The 17,434-nt window shown below is 55.1% G+C and overlaps 1 protein-coding gene across 1 annotated transcript; it reads right to left on the reverse strand.

Annotated features, from left to right (window-relative positions):
* Nucleotides 1–912: 912 nt before the first annotated feature.
* Nucleotides 913–13,587, reverse strand: P2RX5 (purinergic receptor P2X 5; the record flags this gene model as incomplete). The annotated part of the gene is made up of 11 exons (XM_082861358.1): nucleotides 913–1,133; nucleotides 3,614–3,696; nucleotides 5,908–6,001; nucleotides 6,458–6,594; nucleotides 7,061–7,199; nucleotides 7,441–7,521; nucleotides 7,780–7,876; nucleotides 7,963–8,038; nucleotides 8,324–8,395; nucleotides 9,031–9,181; nucleotides 13,451–13,587. 11 exons carry the CDS (start codon nucleotides 13,585–13,587, stop codon nucleotides 1,064–1,066), a joined length of 1,137 nt encoding a protein of 378 aa, XP_082717484.1. The 3' UTR covers nucleotides 913–1,063.
* Nucleotides 13,588–17,434: the final 3,847 nt, after the last annotated feature.

Here is a 17,434-nt window from a genome sequence, read left to right on the forward strand (position 1 = left end):
GGAATCTGCTTGGTCTCAAAGTAGCTTGCGCTATCTCCTCAAGCACTGCTTCTCAACCTTTCACGTGCGTGTGAATCACCTGGGAGTCTTGCTGAAATGCAGGTTCTGATTTAGGGGGATGAGGGAGGGGCCTGAGACTGCATTTCTAACAAGCTCCCAGATGATGCGGATGCTGCTGGTCCAGACCACACTTTAATAGCAGTGCTTTACAGCCACTGAGGGAGGGGGTTGAAAGCCAACCTAGTAACAACTGTTTCCACCTGACGACTGAGCGCCATTCATCATCTCATTAGATGGAGCCCTAGAGGAGACAGGGAGGGAAGCCGGGCAGGGACACTGCAAGCCCCACAGAACAGCGAGAGCCAAACCACACAGGCAGATGTGTCTCCCATCTGGGTGAGACGCTATCCCCTGAGCTTCCCGAGGCTCTCCTTCCTCATGGCCAGCTGCCTCCTCACAGGTCCAGTCCTTTCCCAGTTGCCTCCTTGGCCACCTTTATATTTCACCCCTGGGGGCAAGGCCACATGTCCCCTTGGGTGTTGGCCAAGGTCCTTCTCTGAGGAGCCATCATTCGCTCTAGGGATTTGTGCAGGTCTCAGCTAGAGGCTGGAGGAAGGCCAGAGTCCTGGGCCCAGCTGTCATGTCTGTCGGCTCTGAAGGGAATTACACGCATGCCCCCCTCCCTGGGGGCCAGATCAGTGTCTCATTCAAGCATCTTTTGGACAGGGCCCAGCCCGCAGCAGGCATCAGTGTTTGTTGTGTGAATGAATAACTGAATGCCCTACTAAGTTCTCAGGAAAAATGAAAACACTCTAGGCCCCTGGCCTGCCGTCCACCCTTCCCCTCCCCAGGGCCTCTTCTGCATGAGCCACTGTGGCCACTGGGAGGCTCCCCTCCGCGCACACACAACAAAAAGCTTGTAGCAGGATCCCAAAGCGCAGGAGAGAGGGCTGTGCCTGGAAGCCCCGTCCCATGTGGATGACGATGACTCTTCCCAGTTCAGAGCTGTGGGCAGTTCTGCCCTCAAATCTTCACCAAATCTGCTGTCAGCCAACAGCTCTGGCTATGCCTCCACGGTCTGCAGGTTCTGCAGCTGCTCCACATTCACCTTTCCATTCCCCTGGTGGCCAGACCTGTGTGTGGGCGGGTGGGGGCACACAGGGCACAGAGGACGCTTGGGAGCCCTGCAGGCAGGGACGGCCTCCCTAAAGGCAGGCTCCGCCTGCAGAAGCCTCTGGCTGGCAGCGCGGTAGGCAGTGAGCGTTCACAGCAGCAGTCTGAGGGCTCCCTGGCCGCAGCCCAGGCACGGGGAGGTGCTCAGGCCATGGCCTCTGGAGCTGGCCCAGCAATGAGCAGCCGCTGCGGCCCCACAGCAACAGGCGAGGTTGGCCAAGACCAGCAGGGCAACCGCTCTTTCCTCTTGTAGGCAAAGGAGCTCCGGTGAGCACCCAGGAAGTGACAGGGAACACGTGGGGGGCTGCTGGCACAGGCCTACCCCAGCAGATCTCCCAGCCTCTCCATCGTTCTTTCCTCACTCCTCTCCATCCTTTGCCTTCCCTCTCCATCCTGGCTCACTGCTCCCTCTTTCCCTGCCCAGGCCCAGCTCCCCACTGGAGGCTGCCAATCGCTGAGTCAGCAGAGAATGGAAGCTCGAAGCAGAGGGCAGCCAGCCCCAGGTCAGTGAACGCCTCTGACGTAGTTCACGAGAGGAGAGTCAGGGAACCCTACTCACTGAGCTGGAGGTTCCCCTGTGTCCAGCACCCCCGGAACAAAAGGGAAAACAGGCCCAGAAAGGGCCAGGCACTTGCTCAGGGGCACATAGCGAGGCAGGGAAGCAGAGCAGGCCTGAGGGCTGCCTCCTGACTCAGCCCAGAGCTCCCTCCCACGCCAGGCTGTGGTCAGGTCTACAGAAAGCGCCAGGCTGCCCGGGGCTTCTGGGCAGTGCTCAGGGAAGGGCAGCCTGCAGGTCACCTGTCAGCACAGCCACCACTGTCCTCAGGCTAGGGCAGCTCCAGAATTTCCACATCAAAGAGGAGCTTAGGGGGAGGCATCTGATGAGGCGTGGAGGGATGAAGGGCCGGTAAGGCAAAACAACCTGATGGAGAACTGGATTCTAGGAACCCACTGCCCAGGTTCAAATCCCAGCTCTGCCATTTATTAGCTGTGTGACTTGAACAAGTTACTTGACCTCTCTGAGCCTCGGTTTCCTCATTAGAACAGGAAATATTAATGTCCACCTCATTAGGTTGCTGAAAAGAGTTCACATGTACAAAGAACTCAGAGCAGTGCCCAGCAGAGTAAGCCTGAGTAAATGATAGTACTGTCTTAACGTGGGCACAGCATAGCAAGCAGACAGGTTTGTGGTCGCTCAGGGGTACTGGAGGGTAACAGGCATCGTGGAGGGGCTAAAGCACCACCAGCACCCCTCCCCCCCAGAGTCCAGCTTGGATGGGCTCTGCTGCGTCCCTGGCATGCTGCCTTCGGGCCAGGTCACCCAGAGCAGGGAGCACAGTAGCCAGCTGGGCTGTCTCTGCGGGCCTCGTTCCTGGCCCTCGGCTGGGCAGCCCCTCACCTGGCAGGCTGGAGGAGCTGCCGGCACACACAGCCATTCTCCTGGGCGCGACCTCCATCCTGCACCTCTGGCTGGTCCGCCAGCCCCGCCGCGTCCGGGGCCACGCTCTGCTGCGAGGACTCTGCCATTCGGGCGAGGACCTCTAGGTCCCTGGGCAGGACATGACCCATTAACCCTGGCCTGTGGGTCCCACCTCCTCCCTGGGACTGGTGAGCCACTTGCCCTGCAGGGGGCGCCCCTCTTCCCCCAGCAGCTCAGCAGGGGTGGCAGGTGGAGTCAGGGCTCAGGGCTTAGCCCGAGAACCAGGGCTGGGGTTCAGTCCAGGCAGATGATGCAGGCTGGCCCTCCGCCCCTTCCCAGGTTGGGGTGGGAGTGAGGGAGCAGCGCCCAGTGCATCACACGAACGAACACACACACACACACACACACACACACACACACACACACACACACACACACACACACACACACACACACACACACACACACACACACACACACACACACACACACACACACACACACACACACACACACACACACACACACCCCTAGGCCCCCAGAGTGAGGGGGGGAAATCCGGGTTTTTTTTCCTTCCCTTACCACTCCAGCTTCCCTCAACCCCAGCTCACCAGGACCACCAAGTCCAAGAATCCTAAAATTGTAGGTGCTGGAAGGCACTGTATGTAAACCAACACTCTCATCTCACAGAGAAAGAAACTGAGGCCCAAGGTGGCCTGGGACTGGTCCAAAGTCACCTGGGGAGACAGTGGCAGGGCCAGGCCTGGAAACGAGGTCTCCTGCCCATGGCCTGGGTGGTCTTGTCTTCTGCCAGCTGCTCTGAAGTAGAATCCAGTTTTGTAGAGCGGGTACTCAGAACATTCCGCCTTACCCAGCCCTTCCAAGGGAGCTCCCCGTATTCAGCCCTGCCTCTACCCGCCAAACGCCGACATAAAACCAGGGTAAGAGTTCTGAGCCCGGGAGGGGGAAAGGCTGACCTAGTGGGCTCCCCTAGGGCCGCTGGGAGGAAGCATAACTGACCTCGCTTCCTCATATTTCTTGTCTCGGTAAAAGTGGCTCTTTTTGATGAAGTAGATGAGTACCAAGTCGCAGAAGAAAGACCCCTGCAAAAGAGTTGGGGTCCCTGACTCAGGATCCTAGACTTCCAGAGAGCACCCAGCCACTTGACACCAACTACATCCCATTTGATCCTGCAGCAACCCCTGAGGGGGGCTGCGCTCAGAAAGAGGCATCTTTGTCCAGGGCCACAAAGCTGCTCCATGGTAGAGCCCGAGTTAGCCTGTGGTCTGTCTGACCCCTCAGGGTGAGCACCCCGCACTACCCTGATTCCATCGGATCACGCCTTCAGCCAGTGTCTGCTGAGCACTGCCCTGGGGTGTGGCCAAGAGTAAGCCAGTGAGACCCTCTGGGAACTCCCCCTCTGGTGCAGGAGGCGGGCATATAAATTATGACAGTGACAATGTCCCATGATGGGGACAGGAGCAGGGGCAGCAGAGAGAAGATGGGACGCTACTCAGCCTGGGGAGGAACATCTGGGCTGAGTCTTGAGGCTGAATAGGATTTTATATAAGGAAAAAGGAAAAAACGCTCAGGAAGGGCACTGCAGAGGAACAGGATCGTCATGCCTGGGAACAGGGCCAGGAACAGAATTGTGGCATTGCGGGAAGATCCCTCTAGTAGGCAGTGAGAGAGGGACTGGAGGGTATCTGAACAACAAGGACACCACAGCAGCGGTCAAGGAAAGATGAGGAGGGCTGAGCCAACCCAGCGGACCGACCCACTGACACCTGAACACAAGCTCTTCAGACCAGAGTGGATGGCGCAAATACCAGTCTCCTCCACCAGAGGGCGACTCCACCCACTGCACAGAGACGAGGGGGCGGGGGTGGGGGGTGGGAGAGGGTTGATGGAGGACCACAGGTGAAGCAGGTCCTCTGACCCTGGGCATTGCACAACCTTCTCCGCCATACCCCACCCCCCCAGATGCTAAAAAGGTTATCAATTCCTTGTTCCACAGAGAACACTCCTCCCACCCCCCACCCTCTACCACTTTTCCCCCTTACCTTCATTTCACAAGTGTGTCCCCAGATGCCTGTGTTCTGATTTACCCCCATCATAAGAAAGTGATGTCTGAAGGTGGCCCCTGTCTCGGGAAGTTACCTATGTAAACGTGCAGGGCTCCCCAACAATGTTGCTGCAGTTAAGAGGAGGCCCTTGGGGCCCACTTTCATCCACTGACCACCTCTCAGGAGCATGGCCTCTTTTGAGTCCTGCTACAGGACATGGTGTTCCTGGTCTCAATAAGAAGTCAGTCCTAGGTCCTCCTGGAAGCCCCCATGGGGCTGCTGTGACCTCCTGGGCAGAGGAACCAGGGACAAGGCTGCCAGAAACCTTGGCAAGTGGCTTGCTGGTACGGGTGTGAGCCACTCTGATGACTGCCTTGTCTTTAAAAAACTTCCAGAAAAACAAAGGGGCATGAAAGATCCAGAGGAAGCCTTTCCCTGCCCTCCAGCTGTTACTTCCTCTCCGGTGGCCCCTCTGCCCAACTGAAGGGACAGACCTGGACTACAGCCCGACTTCCCTGCCTCTCATCTTTTTAGCCCCGTGATTCACAACCGGGGGGCAGTTTGGCGACGTCTGGAGACATTATTGGCCGTCACAACTGTGGGGGAAGGTGCCGCTGGCGTCTGGTGGGTAGAGGCCGAGGATGCTGTCAGACACTCTACAATGCACACAGTCACCCCACAAAAAAAGTGATCTGGCCCTACGTGTCAACAGGGCCGCGGCTGAGAAGCCCTGTGTATAGTCGGATCCTGCCTCTTTTTAGCAGAAGTGGAGACAAGGCTGCGCAGGATCCCAGAGAACCCCACCCCCACCCCAGCTGCAGAGCCACAGGCAGAAGCCTCTCTGGCTCTGGAAAGAGAAACCCAGGTAGTCACGGCCACCTGGGGGCTGCTGGAGGGGTGTGAAGTCCTAGAGAGCCCTCTTCACCCCCATCCGCACTGACCTCCCCAGTTCTGGTTCTTTCCGGAGCACTGGGACAACTCCTGTGGGGCAGTGTCCCTGCTGCCCGCCCCTGTGGGTGCTCGGAGGGTAAAGAGGGTGGGGGAGAGGTACTCACCACACCCATGAGCGCCACCCCTGAGCCCACGTTGATGACTGTGGGGATGATGTTGAACTTCCCTGCCTGGAGCACAGAAAGACAAGGTGGGGTGAGGAAGGCAGCAGGACAGCGGGATCCCCCGGGACTCCCCCAGCATGCCCCACCCTCCCAGGACCTGCCCAGCTTCAGAAGGGGAGCCTCACCCACACACCTTGCCGTTCACCATCACATCAAAGCGGATCCCGTAGGCTTTAAACAGCGTGCGGAGCTCCACCCCAGCTGCGTCTCGGTAATACTTGGCAAACCTGGGGGAGACACAGCTCGGGGAGCCCTCGGCCTACCTGGGTCTTCCCTGTTTGGCAACACAGGCTCCACTACCTTGGAGATTTATAACCCCCCCACCCCAGGACCCTGGCATTCAGCAGGCCCAGGAAAGGTTGGAGACCCCCTTGCTGACGTGACATAAAAGGTTCGTTCAGATCTTTGAAGTTCTTGTCAGACGCTCCCCAAGAGGCAAGGGCTTTCCCACGACCACTGGGCCAACCCGGACCACCAAGGCACTGATGGGCCTGACCCAGGCCTCAGCTTCAGGGCAAGTCCAGAGCCATGGCCGATGCTTCTCTCCCAGAGGGCCCCTGGCAGCCTCCCTGCACCTCCCGCTCTGACACCCACCCCCAGGAAGGGGTGTTGAAGCGCTGGCACCCAGGCAAGGACACGAAACGTGGAGAGGGTCATAAGGTGGCAGACTTAGCCCCAGTTACCTGAAGTTGTACCCAGAAGAAAGAGAGTTTTCTGAAAATCTGTTGTCCAGACGGTTAAAATAATAGCGAGGGTAACATTCAGAGGGAGCTCTATCAAGATCACAGTCCCATTCAATCTGAATTCCTATCACACCACCCTTGATGCAAAAGAGACAAGAATCAGTGCACAGAACTTTCTGGAGATACAAGTCACAGACCAGCTCTTCGTGGAGAGCTCAGGCAGGGGGTTGGCCCCACTGGAGCATCCTTCCGGGAGGGAAGAAGGCCCAGGGTTCACACCTCTGGGGTGACTGAGAAAAGTGCGTCGCGGACAGCCCATATCCTCCTGCTTCACGCTCCAGGGAGAAGGGAATGACCCAAGCAAGCACCTACTGCAGGACTGGCACCTCACACCACAGCCAGGGTGCCAGTGGGGCTCCCGGCTCGGTTTCAGCTGATGCCCCTGGACTCAGAGCCAGACGCAGGTGCAAGTGTGCAGCACAGCTAATTCTGAGACAGTCCATGGGCAGGTGACTGTAGGGCCACCCCATCGCGTGGGTCCTCCTCCACACCCCCTCCTCACTGCAGAGCTCAAGCCCAGAGCTGGCCAGCCCCACCACCCACCTGCACAGCTATCTCCTGGAAGCTGCTCCCCGTCCAGCTGACCACAGACCCAAGTCGGAAGATGGGGCAGTAGGGGTCCTTGGGGCCAAATTTACAGGACTTCAGGAAAGCTCTGTCTGTGGTGTCCAGCACATTTGTCCTGGGTGGAGGCCATGAAGAGCCAGTGAAAGGAAGGTGAGACTCGCTGTTCCCAGGCCAGAAACCGGGTGTGACCCACACTGAGCCCTTGGCTAAAGCCCCTCAGATCCTGACTGCTTTCCACCCCCAACATCCTCCAGTACGAGAGGACACAGCCCTGCCGCCACCGCACGGGAAAGGGTGCCCCCCCATCACCCAGTGGGGCATTCCACACAGCGTCCCATACACATGGGCCCACGTACTTGGAGAAGTTGAATTTGGGGAAACGAATGAAGTTCTTTATGTAAACAGTGAAGTCTTCAGCTTCGCCCAGGAGTGGCTTCCTGAAAACCAAGGCAGGACAGTCTGCTCAGGAGGCCCTACCCCGCCCCCTCCATGCCTGTGCGGAGGCTGAAGCCTGTCTGCTCCCTGGGTGCCCTGGAGCCTTTGCAAAGGACAGTCAATTTGATCATGTCGGGGTGGTCCTGGGGCCTTTGTGGGGTGCCCTGGCTTCTCCCCCAGGACACGTCTCCACCATTGGGCTGGGACCCGCTGCCCAGGACTGGGTAACTCCTCAGGGTCCCGAGGTTACAGCCACTCACGCTGGCCTGGACTTTGTCTCCACCGGGCACCAGGCGAAGATCTCACAGGTGCCCTTTTGCTCGCTCCCCGCCCGCAGGCAGCGGCCAGTCCTCACTCCTGCAGGGGTGGGAGAAGGACAATGCCAGGTACCTCCTGGTTCCAACTCCCCTTCTGCCCCCAGCCCTGTCTACTCCAGGCCTCACCATTTCCAGCCACAACAGGCTCCCCAGGAGGGCAGTCGCTGTCCTCATAGCACACGGCATCCGGAATGCTTTCACTCTGCCAGGAGAGAAAGGGTGCCTGGCGGGGGGCAGGTGCTTGCAGGGACCCCTTCTCAGAACCAGGTCCCACCCCAGGGTGAGGCCAGGGGTTCCTCCCTTGCCTGTGGCTGCTCACCCCTTGAGAACCTGCTTCTCCCCTGAATAATGCAGGTATGCACGCTGGTGCACACATCCCCCAGGGCCCTCGGAGGGGGTGGACACCCCTGCCTCAGGAGAGGGGTGGACCCCAAGTACTGCTGGCAGCTCTCCCACCCCCTCCCCAGCTCTCTGCACCAAGACGCACCTCGGCACAGGTTTCCTGCCGCTGGTTGGGGGTCACGACCAGGTTGGTGATTACAAAGAAGACATTCTCTCCCTGAGAAACCAGAGGGAGGTTGAGGAACCCCCTCCTGCCATCTGGGGTCCCCCCTTCCCGGGGCTGCCTGGCAGGTGGTGAGATCTCTGCATGAGTGTTGCAGACACTGGGGCCACAAATCAGTGGATCCCACCCACGAGCCCACTGACCTCGGAGTCCCAGAGCAGGTATGCTTAGAGGGGTCTCTTCCATGCCCACAACCCCAAACCATTCTGACCTCAGCCCCCAGGGTCCAAGCTGAGATACAGGAGGGGAGAGAGGAGAAGGGGCAGTGAAGAGGTGGCCCGGCCCCAGCACAGGGAACTGCTCCCAGGGACAGTGGCCAATATAAGGGCAGGGCTCTCGGTGCCAGGCCACCTGACTCACACTGACCTGGAAGTTCTCTGGGTCCCATTTGGTTTCAACAGGCTCAGGGTTTCATGGGAACAGAGCAGCCCCGTAAGGCACAGTTGGGGAGGGCTGGGGTTTGGCATGGGGTAAAGGACCTGGGCAGAGTCTATCTGCAAACCCTGCAGCCATCCCAGGCCAAGGGAGACTGTGAATGGAGGTCCCTGGCTCCCCAAGCAGTTTCCCATGTCACCCACCCGGATCCAGACCCTGCCAGCCTGGGCCCTTGTGCTGGGTGGGGCTCAGACCTGGGGTGGGATGACATAGTCGGCAACATCCCAGAGCCGCTCCCCAAGCTCTGAGGTGTTGGTGAAGGTCACACCCTTGACTTTGGTGATGATGCTGCTCTGCAGGGATGTGTCCGTGTCTTGGTAACACTTCTTCACCAGGAACACCCAACTGCAGGGAGGGGCAAGCAGGTGGGCGTCAGCCTCATTGCTGCCCTCAGGAAGTTTCCTCAGGCCCCCAGGGTGTGGAGGGGTCGGGCTTGGGGCTCCACCTTTCCCACCAGCTCCTGGGCAGGAGTCACAACTCCCTCTGCCGCCTGAAAGCCAGTCCTGCAAGCAGCAGAGGTGACAAGCAACCCCAGAAGCGAGAGGCTGCTGCTCTCAGGAGCCAAGGCCCTGCAGCTGGGCAAGCTTGGGATGAAACCGGCTCAACCCACACTTGCCATGTGACCCCGGGTGAGCCAATGAACTCGGGGGGTCAACACAGGGCTAAGTGCACCTCCTTCCAGAGGGGTGAGGATGGTTAAAGGACATGGTGCACAACCTGGATCTTATCATGAGGAGACCTCAGACAGACCCAAACTGAGGGGGATTCTACAAAATTAGAGTGCAGAATCCTGTACTCTGACACCCAAAACACAAGCAACAAAAGAAGAAATAGGTAAGTTGGACTTGATCCAAATTAAGAACTTCTTTGTGCATCAAAGGACACTATTGGGGCTTCCCTGGTGGCGCAGTGGTTGAGAATCTGCCTGCTAATGCAGGAGACACGGGTTCGAGCCCTGGTCTAGAAGGATCCCACATGCCACGGAGCAACTAGGCCCGTGAGCCACAACTACTGAGCCTGCGCGTCTGGAGCCTGTGCTCCGCAACAAGAGGCTGCGACGGTGAGAGGTCCGTGCACCGCGATGAAGAGTGGCCCCCGCTTGCCACAACTAGAGAATGCCCTTGCACAGAAACGAAGGCCCAACATAGCAAAAATAAATCAATAAACTCCTACCCCCAACAACAACAACAAAAAGAGTACATGTGAATTCCAGAGTTTACTTATGAGGAGGTTCTATTGGCAAACTTCCAAAAGTCACCAAGAATAAAATTAAAAAAAAAAAAAGACACTATCAACAAAGTGAAAAGACAACCCAGAGAATGGGAGAAGATATTTGTGAGTCACATAACTGATAAGGGTCTAGTACCCAGAATATACAAAGAAGTCTTACAACTCAACAATAAAAAAGACAAGTAATCCAATTTAAATATGGGCTAAGGATTTGAATAGATATTTCTCCAAGAAAGACATACAAATGGCCAATAAGCCCGTGAAAAGATGCTCAACATCTTTAGTCAGGAAATGCAAATCAAAAAACACAGTGAGAGAGTACTTCACACCCAATAAGACAGCTGTAATCCAAAAAATGGGAAATAACAAGTGTTGGTGAGGATGCAGAAAAATTGGTACTTGCTGGTGGGAATGTAAAAAGGTGTAGGTGCTGTGGAAAGCAGTTGGGTAGTTGCTCAAAAGGTTACTATATGACCCAGCAATTCCACTCCTCAGTATATAACCAAGATAATTGAAATCATATATCCACACAAAAACTTACACATGAATGTTCTTAGCAGCATTATTCCTAATAGCCAAAAAGTAGAAACAGGGCTTCCCTGGTGGCGCAGTGGTTGGGAGGCCGCCTGCCGATGCAGGGGGCACGGGTTCGTGCCCCGGTCCGGGAAGATCCCACATACCGCGGAGCGGCTGGACCCGTGAGCCATGGCCGCTGGGCCTGCGCGTCTGGAGCCTGTTGCTCTGCAACGGGAGAGGCCACAGCAGTGGGAGGCCCGCGTACCCCAAAAAAAAAAAAAAAAAAAAAAAAAAAAGTAGAAACAATCCAAATGTCTGACAGATGAATGCATAAGCAAAATGTGGTGTATCCATACAAGGAGGTATTATCCAGCAATTAAAGGAATAATTTACTGACACAGGCTACAGTATGTATAAATCTTGAAAACATTATGCTAAGTGAAAGAAGCCAGACAAAAAAAGGCCACATGTTGTAATGATTTGATTTATATGAAATGTCCAGAATGGGCTATAGAGACAAAAAGTAGATTAGTGGTTACCAAGGGAGGGATGGTGGTAGGGGAGAATTGCAAATGACTGTTAATAGACACAGGTTTCTTTTGGGGGTGATGGAAACGTCCTGGAATTAGATAGTGGTGATGGTTGTACAACATTGTGAATGTACTAAAACCCACTGAATTGTGTAATTTAACATGGTTAGTTAAAATGATGAACTACATGCTATGTGAGTTTTACCTCAATTTAAAAATGGTTTTTAAAAGGTCCTGCACTCTCCAAAAAATGTCAGTGTCGTAAGATACAAAGACAGACTCAGGAGTGATTCCAGATTAAAGGAGACATGACAACTGAACACAAGGCATGATTTCGGATTTTCTTTTCCTATAAAGGTAATTTTGGGGACAATTTACAAAAGGTCTATTGCTTAGATGATAATATTTTTATGTTAATTCCCGAATTTTCATGCTTTTACTTCATTAAATAAGAGATTCCTTGTTTTTAAGAAATACCCATGGAAGAATTTAGGAATCGAGAGACATCATGCCTGCAACCTACTCAACAGAAAAAAATTGCACATGTACACACACACATAGAAAGAGAAAGGGATAAGGAAAACACAAATGTAGTAAAATGTTAACATTTGAGGAATCTAGGTGAAGGGCATTAAAAAACTGTACTACTCTTAAAACTTTTCTGTGAGTATAAATTACATCAAAATACAAAAAAAAAATTTTTTTAATGAGACGGCACACGTAAATTGCTTAGCACAGCGAGTGCCAGGCACAGAGGAGGAGCTCAATGAATATAACACATCAACTTATTACTGAGGTTACTGTTAATTAGAGATTGTCCAGGTCAACCCCCCTTGGTAAAGTTGGGAAAACTGCAGCCAGAAGAGGGCAGGAAGCCGCCTTCCTGAGGTCCTGCAGCAGTGCTGTGGGGTGCCCTGCCTCTCCCAGGCAGCAACCAGGATGCTTCCACCCTCATCTCTGGGGGCAGAGCTGGCATGTCCTGGGGCCCTAGGCTGTCCCATCTCCAAGGACCTCTGAGAGGGTTGTGACCCTTGAGCCAACCAGCCATTTTAGTAGGGACACACTGGGCCTGGCCTGGACAGAAACATTCAGCAAATACTCAAGGAACAACAACCCTTCATTCACTCATTCGTTTCACACCTGTCCCCTAAGCAGTTAGGGGATACCAGGCAGGCCCCGCCCTCATGGCATCCCCAGGCTGACAAGGGCAGTCAGCACGAACGTTAAGCAAATGATCCCCTGAATACGCACGTAATTACATTGTGGGAATTCTGGGGAGGAGCATGCGAGAACCCCAGGTGTGAAGGATGAGTGGGCGCTAACGACATAGGGGAGGAAAGGGAAGCCTGGCTGAGGAGCAGTAAGACAGAAGGCCCTCAGGTGGGGGGCAGCCAGGTGTCTTAGGGATGAATGTCAGGGATGAAGCCCGGCCTCCGGGTGGGAGTGAGGTGAGGTCAGGGCTGCCCTCCCTGGAGGAGCCTCTACTGCTCCCCAAGTCAGGAAGTAGGAGGGACTCAACAGCATTAAACTGAAGGAATAAAAGAGGCACATCCGCATCCCAGTTGTCTGGTGTCATTTCCTCTCCACCTGTCCGCTCCCTGCTTGGGGGTGAGGCCTCTGAACAGTGCCTGGCTGACCCCAAGGAGCTGCCCCTCAGCTGATGGTGCCAGCTCCTGCAGGGCGGGGGAGGGGGGCAGACAGGAGAGCTGGGTGCCAGGGAGCGTAGAGGGTTTCAGGGCAGGACCCCCAGAGAGGCCAGCCGCGGGTGGGGCAAGCCAGCCAGAAAGGAGTTCTGGGACATGCCAGGCTCCTGAGTTGCCCCTGCCGGGAGACTGGCACTGAGCTCAGTGACTATAAATAAACCACCGGGGGCCGGCCTGGGCCAGCCCGGGCTAGGGCCCAGGGGGGCTGCCATGACAGCTGCAGCCCAAGCCCCTGCAGCCTCGCCCCCTTCCCAAAGCCCTAGCACTGGCGGCCCCAAGCCCCTGCAGCCTCGCCCCCTTCCCAAAGCCCTAGCACTGGCGGCCCCAGCCCTTTCTGGGCCCCAGCCCCAGAAAGGAACTGCCCACGGAAAGCCTCACAAATGGGGGGGCCCCAGGAACCCCGGCGCATCTCATCACCTCAAGAGCCGCTGGGGAGTTGAGGGCTCCCTCCTTAGCCCCCACCCTTAAGCCCAACGGTACAAGAAGGGCCGCCTTCTGGGACCCGAGCAGGGTCCCAGAGCCCAGTCACAGGGCACCCCCGGCGCCCCCAGGCCAATTCCCAGCCCCCGGAGGCCACAGCTGCGGCCCCGACCGGCCCTTCCCCCTCCCCGAGCCCCGAGCCCCGGAGAACTCACACCACCAGGTAGGTCAGGATGGAGACCTGCAGCAGCCGGTAGAGCAGGCCCACCTTCTTATTCTTGGCGATGACGTACTTCTCGGTCTTGTAGTCGAAGAGCGACTGGTAGAGCCCCTTGCAACCCGCCTGCCCCATGGCGCCGGCTCACCTGGCCCGCGATCGCGTCGCCACACGTGTACCGCATGGAGCCGCCCCCGCCGCCGCCCGGCCTCCAGTGTGGGCACCGCTGCGCCCGGGTGCGCGGCTCACCGGGCGGGGTCCGGCGGTTGGCGAGGCCGCGGCAGCGCCGCCCGAGGCCAGGCGGGGGCCTCAGACTGCGACCTTGCCTCCTCCCCTGACTGTGACAGTGACACCGCCGGGCCGCCGCCCGGCCACTGGCCTGCGAGGGCCCTCCCGGCGATCGCCGCCGCCCGGGAGGGGTGCGGTGAGAAGAGGGTCTCCTTTGGAAGCAACGCCCCTTCTCCGCCCCCAAAGAAATCCAGGGGTTCCTCCTATTGAATGGCCGGGGAAACTGAGGCCAGGGGAGGGGGGCCTACAACACAGCAAGTGGAGGCGAAGACGGGGTAAAGAGCATCGACAGAAAGATACAAACAGGTTTCTTGATTTTCCTGCTCCCTGGGGGCAACCCTCGCCCTCCCCTCACAGGATGGGGGCTGGGATGAAGTGCGCGTTCCTACTGCAGCAGCTGCGGCCGGCCCGTTTAAACCCCACACTCCGGGGGGAGTCAGTTTCCAGGCACGCCCCAGTGGCCAGAGCAAGGAGAACTCTGTAGGGCAGGGAGGATGGGTGGGGTGGGGATGGGGAGACAGGCAGCCGAGGCCTGGGATCTTAAAGATGCCTGGAGAGAGGGCGGGGACCAGCTGTGGAAATGCTCCCAAAGCAAGAGACGGACCTCACCTAAGCTGCTGAATCTGCAACCCCTCACGGACGGTGGAATTAAATTAGAGGCAGTGGGAACACAGATGAGGACACCTTTGAGAAGATCAGGTTCAGAACGTGGGACAGCCATCGAGAGGCGGGGTCCTGGGTGAGCTCGGTGTGCGTGTGCACGTGTGTGCTGGGCTGTGCACGCTTGTTTTCTGCATTTCACTCGCTGCCATCCTGCAGTCTGACCGGACGTGGTCCTGCTCCTCTCCCTAGCCTGGCTCTCACACAGGAATAAGTTCCCTTCCCTGAACCATAGGCTCTGGGAGTTGGGAGTTGGAAGGGACCCTAAAGTTCACCAGGTGTGACCTCCTCTCAAAGTAAAAGCCCCAGGGCAGCACGCCTCCAGTTTTAGTGAGCATGGGTATCATTTGGAAGAAAAATGCAAATTCCTGGGCCCTGCCCCAAATATTTTCATTCCCTTAAGGCTAGGATGGGACCAGCAAATCTGTATTTTGCTCTCAAGTTGCCATTTCGGAAGCACAGATTTTTGCAACTGTTCATCAATTTCAATTCAAATGCCATTTCCTTAAAAAAAAAAAAAAAAAAAAGTCCTGTTCTTACTACCACCCACCAAAAGCGCCTCCACCCCAAACATTTTCTATCCCATTACCCCTTCTTATTCCCTTAGAGCCCCTGTCACTCTTGAATATGATCTTATTTACTTATTGTCTGTGTCCCCCACTAAGACCGTAAGCTCCAGGAGGGCGGGGACCTTGCCTTTGGACATCTCTGCATCCCATGCCCACCACTATGACTGCTACATAATATGTCAGTACATATTTGTTGAGTGAAACTCAGGCCTGGCGTTTTAAACAGGGAGATTTCCGCTGCCGCCCTGTTCCAGTCATGGCTGGGGATTTTGGAAGCTGACATCATCCTGGGGGAAAGGCTTAGGAATTGTCACCAGGCCTCCTTTCCTCACTCTCCTGCCAGCCTCTTCCTCAGCCCTCCCCTCACACGGCTCTCCAGCACTCAGAGGAGATGCAGCCTCCATGGAGTGACACCACGCCTTATAAGGAGGCCCACCAACCTGCTCTTGTCTGCCCTCCAGTGTGGGCAGCCCCTCCTGAACCCCCCACGGCCCAGCCAAGACCAGGCTGCAGTTTCTGACAGAACTATCCAGGTGCTTTACAGACCACGAGGGACATCCAAAGGGGAAAGCGCTGCTCTCAGGGCCAGGGCCAGACCCCTCCTTGTGGGCTCCCTCACAGCTTCTCAGGCTAGATCCAGACCCATCAGTGGGTCAGGACATCAGTTTACTGAGTTCCAACCAGCATATTCACAAAAAGAAAATATCAGAGTGTGTTTAAGGAAGTAAGTGTAGACAGTTTGGTGAAATGTTTGAAGTATGTGTGTGTGTATAATGACGTGTAATATATTTCTTCTTGTGGGTCATGGTCAAAGCAATGTGAAAAATACTTCCCTGGAGCTGCAAACCTAAGTATCTGCAATCTACCTCCGTATCGCTGGGGCCGGCTCACCTCCCCAAGTTCAGGTCTAACTCCCATTATACCCAAAGTGGGAGAAGGGGTCTTTGCTTTTTTATTGGCCGCACATGCAGAAGTTCCCATTACCAGGGATCAAACCTGCACCCACTGCAGTGGAAGTGCCAAGTCTTAACCACTGGACCGCCAGGGAAGTACCAGAGTCTTTGCTTTTTACGTTTGCATTATTAGAAGTTCAAGTCAGGGATGTTTCCAAATCCAAGATGAATTCTCCACTTGAATGAAAACTGCCTGCTGTCTTTGAGTGGTTTTTCCAGTCTCTACCTAAACCCATCTCAACAGGCACCCTGTTCAAATGATCTTCGCCACCACTACTGTGCGAATGCTTATCAGCTTAGCAAGTAGTAAGTCAGGGGTCAGGGGTGAATGGCTAGTTCTCAAAGTAGTCAAAGCCCCCTTCCCTCTCCTCCCCCAAAGGCATCCACATCACGCTTCATTATAATGACTGTGGTCCACCTTAAAGAAAGGGGCTGGCAGTGAAGGGACTGACCAATCTCATCTGGTTCGTAAGACTGTCTCGTTGGATGATTTAAGGTAGCTGCAGTCAAGTGATGGGAAATTATTAAATGAACTCAAAAAATATTCTCCAAATAATTAAAAGGAAGCAGAAGAGAAATAAAATACAAATCTCATAAAATAACGTCCTTGGAGGAGAGGTTCAGAGGTTACTTACACCTAACAAACGAGGTTCAATTTCCCACCCCAGAGGAGAGGAGGGATCAAACGAGGCCTGAGATAGGAAATCTGAATCTGTCCTAGGGCACAAAAGGAAGTCATCACAAGGCAAGGAGAGCCCTCCTTCAGAGCCCGAAATATCCTGGATGACCTAGAAGGGACAAGAGTGGGAGAGGCGTGGCACGGAAAGGGTTTCATGAAGCAATTCATCCTTTAATTTTTCTTTTGCTCTGAGGAGTCCTGCTTTGATAAACACATTCCATTAACAGACATTACTGGTCCATTTAAGAAATAGTATTTCTCAGGGTATATGCCCAGTAGTGGGATTGCTGGGTCATATGGTAGTTCTATTTTTAGTTTTTTAGGGAAACTCCATACTGTTCTCCATAGTGGCTGTATCAATTTACATTCCCACCAACAGTGCAAGAGGCTTCCCTTTTCATCACACCCTCTCCAGCATTTACTGTTTCTAGATTTTTTGATAATGGCCATTCTGACTGGCATGAGGTGATACCTCATTGTAGTTTTGATCTGCATTTCTCTAATAATTAGCAATGGTGAGCAGAGTGAAGTAAGTCAGAAAGAGAAAAACAAACACCATATGCTAACGCATATATATGGAATCTAAAAAAAAAAAAATGGTACTGACAAACCTAGCTGCAGCGCAGGAATAAAGAGGTAGACATAGAAAATGGACTTGAGGACTTGGGGTGGGAGGGCGAAGCTGGGCTAACGTGAGAGTAGCATTGACATATATAAGCTAACAAATGTCAAATAGTTGGCTGGTGGGAAGCAGCCGCAGAGCACAGGGAGATCAGCTTGGCGCTCTGTGATGACCTAGAGGGGTGGGATAGGGAGGGTGGGAGGGAGGCTCA

Source organism: Leucopleurus acutus (genome assembly GCF_964270905.1).
Source record: "Leucopleurus acutus genome assembly, chromosome: 19".
In the NCBI taxonomy this organism is placed as follows: Eukaryota; Metazoa; Chordata; class Mammalia; order Artiodactyla; family Delphinidae; genus Leucopleurus; species Leucopleurus acutus.